The 11,312-nt window shown below is 37.5% G+C and overlaps 1 protein-coding gene across 1 annotated transcript; it reads right to left on the bottom strand.

Moving 5' to 3' along the window:
- Positions 1-7,827: 7,827 nt before the first annotated feature.
- Positions 7,828-8,097, bottom strand: MYCTH_2052439 (uncharacterized protein; the record flags this gene model as incomplete). The annotated part of the gene is made up of 1 exon (XM_003659924.1): positions 7,828-8,097. A coding segment is annotated over one exon (270 nt), but the record flags the coding sequence as incomplete, so codon positions are not given.
- Positions 8,098-11,312: the final 3,215 nt, after the last annotated feature.

Genomic DNA, 11,312 nt, shown 5'->3' with positions numbered 1-11,312 from the left:
GTTTACAATAACACTAGAGTTATCTCTTATAGTAATTAGCAATACTTAGTATAAGTACTGTAATTATGATTATTACTACTAGTAAACTCTTAGAGTCTACCTAATGAGTAACTAGCTAGCTATATATATATAATTGTCTGTCTCTCTTTAATAGTTATTACTAGTGCTATTTCTCTTTTTACTCTATAATTCTGTGTTATTGACGGTGACATGTTATTATTATTAGTAAAGACCTTAGTCTTGGCGGTGATAATCTTCTGGTTAGTCTGTCAAGTGATTAGCTGTTGGAATGTCCCGCGTCCTGGCTATAGCCTGCTAGGCCGTCTATGTGCTTATCCGTGACACGTCCACTTGTTATACGTGCTAGATTCTTCTATAAAAGGCATTCCTCCGTTAGATTTGACGGCTTCCCTACTCTCTTTAGCATCTAGTAGGCTAGCTAGTGACTAGGAAGGCCTTAATTTAAACCCTCCTACTTCCTAGTAGATAACCCCTTTACTAGCTAGCGTAGGGCAAGTTACTAAGGGCTTAGGCGTATATTCAAGGGTTAAGAGTCCTCTAAAGCTCTCTATCTATTTAGTAAGTTTGTCTATTGCTTATATCTCTGCTATAAAAGTCTCTAGAACTGATTACTTGCTTGTAGGCTACGTATTAGAGAGCTCCCTTACCCTCGAGTCTTGACCCTGTTAGAGAGGTTAGTCTACCGCCGGACTCTCTTACAATAGAGGTAGCTAAGTTACTATAATAGAGTCTTCTACTAGTTATTAGGTCTATTATAACGCTTCCTAGAGAAAGTCGGTATCTTAGGAATCTTTACTAAGATTAAATTGATTAACTTCCTAGCTTACTACTACTAACGACGACTCTATCGGCTATTCTTTACCTAGATGGTAGAAAGTCTTCTTATTGAAGTGAACGTTACGAGTTATAATGACCCTATCGAGCTTAGGTATCTAAACGCAATAGATATTAGATATGTAATATCCTATAAAATACCTTATTAGCCTATATAATAGTACCTTAAAGTTCTTTATATACTACTTAGCTTCCTTATCCTTATAGAGAATATACGCCTGGAATTTATATATAAAGATATTACTTTAGTCTAGGTATAAGTTACTAGTTAATATAATTATTAAGCTAGGTTTATATTAGCAAAAATACCATTTAAACTAGCTATAAAGCACTTCGTTAGGAGTTCTAAACGAGTAAGTATAGCTTAAGCTTATCGTATATAAGTATACTACCACTTATATACTTTCTGACTAGAGCTTTATAGGTAGATTTATACTGTTAAGCATCTTAATTAAGTATAAGATTAGTTCTTGCCTTACTTGCTCTGCTAGTTTGTTAGGCTTATAGGTATACGAAGGTAAGAGTTTAAGATTAATACTACTTTCTATAGCCTAAGTCTAGTAGCACGTCGGTATGCGCCCTACTAAATTAATCGTCGTAATATCGTTATCTTGCTTAATCTTATAGATAGCAAGCCTATATTAGCATCTTACCTAGCTCTTAAAGTTCTAGATAACTCCTATAATCTAGTCTAGCAACTTCGTCATTAGGAAGAAAGGGAAGAGCTTCCTACTATACTCGTTAACAATTATAAGTAGCTATTACGATCCATTAATTGCTTTAGAATAGTTAAACAGATCCTAGGTTACTTGCTAAAACGGGTATATAGACTTCTACTTAGGTAGTATTTTTCTAGAGATAACCTTACTTATATAAGTACAAGTATAGCTCTCATACTTAATACGTGCTATCCCCTTGATATAGACGTTTCTAGCGTTATTAATAAGCGCTTTTAACGCTTCTAGTCCAAGGTAGCTAGCTCTTAAGTGCTAAAGATCCTTAGTGTCCTCTCTTACGGTAGGTAATGCTCGCGTCTAAGACCTTCTACTATACGTAGCAAACACATTCTTATGACGAACCCAACTCAGACTTCTTCTAAAAGGGTCCAGACAGAGGTAGATTAAGCGTAACAAGCAGGCAGGTTGTCTAAGGGATTCGGTAAAGCCAAAGGGTTTATAACAACACTAGAGTTGCCTCTTATAGTAATCAGCAATGCTCGGTATAAGTACTATGATTGTAATTGTTACCACTAGTGAACTCCCAGAGTCCACTATAACAAGTGACTATTTACATGTATATATACTCCTAGGATCACTAGCAGTCGTGGTGATCATTTATACTAGCTTACCTAGCTCATATCATGAGCTAGTGATCCTCTGTTAGAATCATTTCTTGCTAAGCGTAATCCCGTCCTAATTGGTCTATTATTCCTTCGGCTTAATTAGCCCGTTCGTGCCAGTGGCTTAGGCGGCATCTATATATATATTTCCGTGACACGATGCCCTCCCTCCAAGGCTTTCAACCCGAAAGCCCTCTTTTAGGCCGTTTCAAATAGCGCTAACATCCTTTCCATGTATACCTTGTAATTTTTCCCTTTTCCCGTACTGCTAGTGACTAACAAGATGGCAGATCATGTTTCTAAGCGCCGATCCTCGAAATCCCAACAGCACGCCACGCTTGCTTCTTTTATTGATTCTTCTAGCGTGGACGTCATACCATGTTCGTAGTGTTTTAAGCAGAACTTGGCTTATCGCATGGCGTCAGGCTCTTCTTGCTATAGCAAGTACGTACGTCGGGGTCATTCTTGCGATGGTTCCGACGTAGCGTCTGCTTGTTCGTAACCTAGTTTGTTGCCTTAATGTTTGTAGCTAATTCTTTATAGTAACGAAGATTATATCTAAACAAAAGCGTGTAAAACAAGAAGAGGCCGATGCTAAAGAGGCCCTTTTTGTTCTTCAGACTTAACTTTAGATAGCTATCGGTCGATTAGCTTGTCTTCGTTGCTAGAAACGTTTCTTAAAGGAGCGGGGTTCCGAGCTGTTTCGTCGAGGTATACAGTCTCTAGAGGAAATAGAGGCAGAAGAACGGAGGGTGCGGGAGTCCGAAGCATGTATTATTAGTAATATACGGTCCTAAGGTACTAACGTCCCGTTTGACTAGTCTTCTTTAGGCCTAGATTTGTCAGAGGCCGACTTGGCTGTTTTGTCTAAGCCAGTGCCTATAGTCGATTCAGGTTCTGCTGGTAGAACTGTTCTAATTTCTTAGGGCAGTTCAAGTTCTTAACTAGTTCCTATAAGTTATCTTCTAGTCTAAAATCAAGCCATTTAACTAGGTACTATAGTTCCCTATTAATGATACATAAATCTAGAATTTCTTTAATGTCCTATTCTTCTTCCTTATCTTCTGCTTCGATATATATAGCAACCTTGGCGTTTTTCGGTGCTGGTTCGAGGAGTAAAATATAAAAAACATCCGTCTATAGTTACATAGATAACGGTAACGATAGTCGGTAGTTAGATGTCGAAATTCGTTCTTTGATAACAAAGGGTCCGACCTTCTTAAAGTCTAGCTTCGCGCTTAGTTATTTGGTTCGTAAGTTTCGTACGATTAGGTAGACTTTGTCTCCCCTCTCTAGGTAAGGTCCCTCGAGCCTGTGTTTGTCGTAATAGTTCTTTATTCTGGTCTTGACAAACTCGAGTTCCTTCTTGAGCTTCTTATATAATGCGTATATCTGTTCTGCTTTGACTACTGCTCTTGGCACTATAACCTCTGGTCCTTGCCTAAGGTTTGCTTTATATCTGTAGTTTGCGAAGAACGGTGTAACTTTAGTCGTTTCTATCGGTATCGTATTATAGGCGAGTTATATTATTAGTAATAGCATGACCTAGTCGTCTTGCTAGTAGTTAATATAAGAACAGAGGTACTGCTTAATAACTTGGTTTAATCGTTCCGTTTGCCTGTTAATCTATAGGTAATATACTATTAATAGTTTACTATTGACGCCTAATCATTGTATTAACGCTTACTAGAATTTCGACGCGAACTTCATATCTCTATCGGTGATCCATTCTTGCGGCCAAGCATGTACTAATGTAACTTACCGATAGATTATGTCTACTAACTGTTCTGCTATCTAGGACTCCTTATAGGGAAAGAAGTATGCCTACTTAGTCAGGCAATCTACTATAGTAAGAATACTATCGTAGATTACTCTTATGGCCGTGTCCTTAGATTCTAGCAGCTTTGTAATAAAGTCTATCGTAACCAAGCTCTATAATTTGTTAGCTATTAGCAGTGGCTAAAGTAGCCCGTATAGCTTATATCGTACTATTTTGCTTCGATTGTAGATATCGTAGCTCCGTACGACTTCCTTAACTCGTGCCGTTAACTATAGAAAGTCGTAGTGTTTCTTGACTTATACGACAGTCTTCGTAACTCCTTTATATCCTCCGAGTTTCGACTCGTAGAGTTCTCAAATCATCTATAGCTATTGATCCTTGTCGTAGATATATGCTTTACCTCGGTACCAGAGTTTCCTATCTTTCTCTTCTACTCCGTCAGGTACTACTGGTCCGGGTGCTGCTTGATACTATGCCTCGTTAATCCTTTCCTCTCGAAAGATTATATAGCATTCGAGGAACGAGTTAAGCAGATCATCTTCTATAGGTATCTACGTTTCGTAATGTAGCGTTCTATCTGTTCGTTCCTTAAACAACGGTGGTATTGTTTCCGTTTGTCCTTTCGTGTGATCTGTTCGTCGGCTTAAAATGTCTACTTGTATGTTTTCTTTGCCCTTCTTATAGCAGATCTCGAAGTTGAATTCCGCGAGGAATTCTACCTATCGTATTTGTCGTCTGTTGAGTTCCTTTGTCGTCGTGAAGTATCGTAGGTTCTTATAATCCGTATACACTTATACTAGTTTAATCGTACTACTAAGGTATAGTTGCCATTCCTTGAAAGCTTTAACAATTGCAAGTAGTTCCTTATTATAGATCGGATAATTAAGGCATAGTCCGTCGAGCTTCTTTAAAAAGAAGGCTATAGGATATAACTTCCCTTGTTTGTCTCGTTATTCTAATTGTCCTCCGATGGTATAGTCTAAAGTGTCCGTTTCTACCTCGAATGGCTTCTTAGGGTCTAGTAGTACTAGTACTAGATCTTTAGTAATGGCGTTGCAGATCTACGTAAATGCTTACTTATATCGCTCTTCCCATTGGAATTTAGCGTTCTTCTTAGTAAGTTCGTACAAAGGTCGTACGATCGCTCTAAAGTTCCTAATAAACATCTGGTAGAAGTTCGTAAATCTGATGAAACTTCGTACTTCCGTGACTGACGTTGGTCGTGGCTAATTCTTGATAGCTTTAACTTTTGAAGGTTCTATCTAAATTTATCCTAGGGATATCTTATATCCTAGAAACACCGTTTTCCTAACGTAGAATTTGCTCTTTTCCTTGTTAACTAATAGCTTATACGTATATAATATGTCTAATACTATTTTTACATGCTTCTGGTATTTGTCTATCGTCTTAGAGAAGATAAGTATATTATCGAGATAACATACTGTAAATTTGTCAAGAAAGGGTCGGATAGCTTGATTAATCAGGGCTTAGAACGTTACTAGCACGTTTATAAGTCTAAATAGCATGACAAGGTACTTATAGTAGCTATAGGGTGTCCTAAAGGCCGTTTTCTACTCGTCGCCTTCTTTGATCTATATATAGTTATAGGCCGATGGCAAGTCAAGACGCGTAAAATATTAGGCTCCTACTAACTAATCTTAGAGCCGTAAGATTAGTAGTAACAGGTATTGATTTTTCATAGTCTGTTCGTTAAGTTACTAATAGTTAACATATAACCATAGCTTTCTATCTTTCTTAGGCACAAATAGGATTAGGTAGCCTGCTAGTGATATCAACAGGCAGATATATCCTCTTTAAAGGTTCTCCTCTAAATATCGCTTAAGTTCTTCGTTCTATATCTAGCTCGTATAGTAAATCTTAAAGAACTTTAGTCATGCTCCTTCCTTAAGCTTGATCTTGTAATCCTATAGGCCGTGTTCTGGTAGTCCTTTTAGATGCTTCGGTTCGAATGCTAGGTGTCCTTTGTATTCCTTCGGTACTTCCCTAGTCTTGTCTTGTCTCTCGGTTTTCTAATAGTATACGAACTTAGTTCCGTCTATAGCGATGCTAGCGATTTCTCCTATCTTAACCTACTGCTCCAATTACAGTGCTCTACATTCATTAATAGAGAGAACAGCTATTAGCGATTTAGCTCGTTCTTCCTATTACGATATCGATGTCGTTATACTACCTCTTCTAGAGTCTATAATGGTCTACCTGCTACTGTCCGTCTCTTACGGTAGATCCATAGGACATGCCTTCCTTTGAGCATCGTCTGCTCGTGATCCTTGCATGCTCCCTATCTCACTAGTCGAATATGACTCCATTTAGGGTTATAGGTAGCTACTATTCTTCTAGCTAATATCCGGGTTGTAATCTTCATACTATAGTAACCCTAATATTATATCTTTATCATTGCCTATATCTATAATGCTAAATACGATTACTATAATCTTCCCTACCATAGTAATGTTAATTAGTTTAGTCTCCCTATATACCTATTATATTAGAAATAGCCCTTTGACTATGCTATACTTCTGCTTCATTCTCTAGGGTATCTGTAGCTAATTTACAAGTATTAGTAAAATCAGGTTTATCTCTACTCCACTATCTACTAGTACGAGCATTTCGTGCTGTTTCTATTATGCTATTGTCTATAGCCACTTGTCTTGCTGCTATCGTCCAAAGATTACGGCGATTTCCTATGCTTCTACTAGGAGGTCTCGATATAGTAGTCTCTTACGCTAGTCCCTCCTATACTATGCTACCACTCGCCATTATATAGGCGTTAATGGTTTTCGGGCCCCTCGAAGGGCCCTAACCCGTTTCCCAGGTTAGTGTTAACCTCTTCGGTTGTTTAGCTAATAGCAGCTTCGTCAATCGTGCTCATTTCCGTAAGCCATTAAGTGCTTATAGCTTCCTACTATTAGGTCCGTTCTACTTTCCGTCATATATACTATAGCTTCGTCTAAAGCTCCCGAATTTGCAATTTCTTTTTATCTATATAATAGAGGTAATCGTTGCTCTAGCACGAGTCCTATATGTCTCGTCCCGTTCTGTAGTGCCTAGGCTAGGCTTGTTTTAGAACTATTATGATGCTTTCTAGATCGTAGGCTTCGATCTCTTAGAGCAATTCGGCCGCTCTGTTTCCTATATCGTAGACCTATTCTACAGGGCATAAGCTTCTATCCTTATTTCCTTGTCAGGTTAGCTAGTGATTATTTTTAAATTTGTTATAGAAGTGATATTGGCATTTATATGCCATACATTAGAACTAGGGCACTTACGTATATACCTCGTGTTAAGGGTATAGTCGCGTAGCGTCGCCTAGGAGGTATTAGAATTCTTTTCCAAATCCTTCCCACTATACGTAGACTATAGGTACTCTAATGCTAAGATAGGAGTGTTTCTTCTAGTAGCTTTCCTACGTACGTTTGTCTTTTCTGTGGTTCGTACGTATAAACTAGTATTCTAGGTTCTATACATCATTACTAAGTTGCTAGTTATCAAGATACTTGGTATAGCTATCGGGTCTATTATATATTATAGGCTGTTCTCCTTTAATAGCTTCTACGATACGTTAGAGTTCCCTCATTTCGTCCTTTATCTTATCGCTCTACTAGGCAAGTCAAGTCAAACGCCTATCCCGTTTACATAGTTCTATATTAAGTTAGAAAACTTCGTTACGGTACTATTCGATTCGTTCTTAGAAGAATAGAATATTAGGTCTAGGTCTTTCGATTCCTTAGGTATCGGTTGTCTACGATCTATCCTACCTCTACGTAACTATAAAACCCCACTAACTCAAGGCTAGGAGAATCGAAATTGGTAGTGCGTACTCTCCTGCCGTGTCCTATTTGGCAAGACCTGTCTCTGGGTCTGTAGTGACTAGTTCGGAGTACGGTGCTTGTTCGTCTTTACTATTGCCATTATATCCGAAACTGTCCGTATTACTATCCCTATCTTCGTAGCTTGTGGCCGCTACTTCGATAACGTCCTTAGTAGTTTCGTCGATAGCCATAATTTCCTTTCTAGGGGCTAGTTTCCATTCTTTCTTCGGGCTCTGGCATTCTTGCTTATAGTGTCCTTTCTTTCCGTAGTTATAGTAGGTAACATTAGACTTGTCTTTGGTCGTCTTCTTCTAGTCCTACTTCTACACTACGTCTATATCTATAGCTCTAGGGTACGTCCTGTACGAGGTACTAACGTATACTCGCTTTTTCTTATTATTAGCCTTAACCGTAGTTCCATTTATTTGACCTTGTTTCTACTACTCTTGTATATAGAGTCGATTATTGATCCTAATAGCCTATACGATATATTTGTCTAGAGTCTTAGGCTAATCGTACTTATATAGCTTGTTCTTAACCTTTTCCTTTAAGCCATTATAAAATAATTATATTAATGCCTTATCATTAAGCTAAGACTTGAGTATATCCTATCTAAATTATATAGCATAAGAGGCTATTGACTTGGTCTATCGGAGATTGGCAAGTCTTTCTTACATATAAATCTTCTCGTCTTTATCACTAAAAACTTTCTAAAGCTCTTCTTCGAAACGGTTATAAGATCGGAAGACTGCCTATATAAACGCGTCTCGGTCGTCTTCGTCTTCCTTAGTAAGATAGTCATTCTATGTAGGCTCGAACTATCTAAGTGCCTTACTCTCTAGTCTCGTAGCTATATAAAGGACTTTAGCTTTATTATCTAGAAACTTGTTATTATTAAGCCAGAAGTAGGATTAGAGGTTTATTAGGAATCCTACAAGATCTTCCTTAGTTCCTCTATATTTGCTAGGTAGTTCGATCTTAATACGCTTCGCTTTGGCGCCCTCGAGTGCCTCGATTTTGGCGTAGGCCTCGTTAACTAACTTCTATAAATACTTTTCGCGGTTCTCGAGTTCCTTAATTCGAGCTTAAGCAGCCTTATCTCTCTAGTCTAACTCCTAGACCCGCTACTAGAGTTGACCAAGCTGAGCGAGCAGCTGTTCGGCCGTGACGTTAGTAGCCATGTCGATATCAAGGTCGAAGTCACCTCCGTTCTGAACTATAATAGAACAAAGGGAGTGGTAATAACGTGTAACGAACCTAACTCAGACTTCTTCTAAAAGGGTCTAGACAGAGGTGGATTGAGCGTAACGAGCAGGCAGGTCGTCTAAGGGATTCGGTGAAGCCAAAGGGTTTATAACAATACTAGAGTTGCCTTTTATAGTAATTAGTAATGCTTGGTATAAGTACTATGATTGTGATTGTTACCACTGGTGAACTCCCAGAGTCCACTATAACGAGTGACTATTTACATGCATATATACTCCTAGGATTACTAGCAGTCGTGGTGATCATTTATACTGGCTTACCTGGCTTATATCGTGAGCTAGTGATCCTCTGTTGGGATCATTTCTTGCTAAGCGTGATCCTGTCCTAATTAGTCTATCATTCCTTTGGCTTGATTAGCCCGTTCGTGCCAGTGGCTCAGGCGGCATCTGCATGCATATTTCCGTGACAATTCTATAAGGATATATAAATATTTATAATACCTGCTTTACTAATTAAGATATAGTCTAGGAAGCTTAAGTAGTGGGAAAGTAGCTTATATTCAAGGAAGGTAAGATTATACTTATATTCTAACTTATAAAGAATAATATTATATTCTAGTGTTCTAAAATGTAATAAGTAGTCTAAGCTATAGTACTAAGCGCCTACCTTAAGTAATAGAGCTTCTAAGATAATGTTAATATAGAATATCTTGACAATAGTAATATCCTTAGGCGTTAGGCTCTTAGTATATAGTCTATATAGTCTATCTAGAACGTTCTTAATCACCTAAGTGCCCCTCCTACTAATAGGAAAGGTTATTATACCCGCTTTGACAAACTTAGGATCTTCTACCTTAACGAATGTCCTAGGTAAAAGGAACTTCTTATTGTTAACCAAGTAGGTCGTACTATATAAGTTTAGTAGAGTGCTTTCCGAAAGAGGATAACGTTATAGAGCGACTATACTAAATACCTTATAGTAAGTTAAGAGCTTACTAAGTAGTTAAGGGCTAATAATTAATGTATTAAGGGAGCTAGGGTATCCTGCCCTTGACTACCTAGAATAGGATAGCTCCCTCTACTTAGTAATAAGTTAATTTTTCAGTCTAGCCTACTTTAGCTTATCGAGCTCCTAGCGAATCCTCTTATACTCCTTATTAGAAAGGTATAAGCGTTACTCGTTACCATGGACGGCTTACTTAAGCACGTAGCAGTCTACTAAATCCTATAGATGTCTTAGACGCTTATAAGGATATCTTGTATTACGCTACCAACCGCTATAAGAGTCTCTATATAAGTCTCTGCCTCTTTCCTTACTACTCTTCTAAGCTATAGAAAGTATTAGTATATAAGTTGTTAAGAAGATTCTATACTTTCGAGAGACTCTAGGTTATGTGTTATTATTAATTAGGATCTTAGCTATCATAATAAGGATACTAAGCTTTAGAAGTAGCTATCTTATATTATTAGCAAGCTTGATTTCTATCCTCTTGTTTACTACCTAAGTTAGTAAGATATATATAGTAATAGTGTTAAGAAAGGTATAAAGTCCTTATATACCCTATACTTCTAGAATATTATATTAGATAGCTTACTAGAAGGTAACATTAAAGTTATAAATCTAGCGCTATAGATTGACTCCTGAACGTTTAGCTATATTAAGACTAGTTATATATTATATAGTAACTATTATATAAAGCATTATGACAAATAGTATAAGTATAGAGTAAAGCGCTTAGATAATCCCCCTAATAAGGTTAATATCCTTCTTCTTATACCCTTTTATAGCTTTATAAAGTTTGGAATCTATAATATATATTAGCTAGCATTATAGCTATCCTATCTACTTACTAACATCTATAACGTATATGATATCTTTATAAAAGGAGTCTTATAATCATATGAATTTAGCTATAACGGCTATATTAGAAGGCATTAAGTCTATAGATATTAAGGGCGATAATCCCTCTTAGAGTTACTCCTAGGAAGCTAGGATAAGGTTATCTCTAGCTTACTTATAAGTTAGGCACTACAGAACTTCTAGATCTAGCTCATAGTTACTATCAAGGTCAACAAATCCCTATATACTAGCGAATTCAGCTTATAACTATGGTTTAATATACTACAAGTTCTAGGAACTAGGCCCTATAAGGCGTATAAAAGTGTTAACTAGGGTCTTAGACATAATAGACAGATATGTCATTAAATACGTATAGAAGCAGGGTAAGAGAGTTTATAACCGAAGAAAGAAGCTACCACTAATATTAAAGATACGTCGGCAGAGGAGCAGTCAAGGCGCCGGG

The sequence above is a fragment of the Thermothelomyces thermophilus genome, chromosome 1 (genome assembly GCF_000226095.1).
Source record: "Thermothelomyces thermophilus ATCC 42464 chromosome 1, complete sequence".
Taxonomy (NCBI): Eukaryota; Fungi; Ascomycota; class Sordariomycetes; order Sordariales; family Chaetomiaceae; genus Thermothelomyces; species Thermothelomyces thermophilus.
This window is presented reverse-complemented; position numbering and strand designations above follow the sequence as displayed.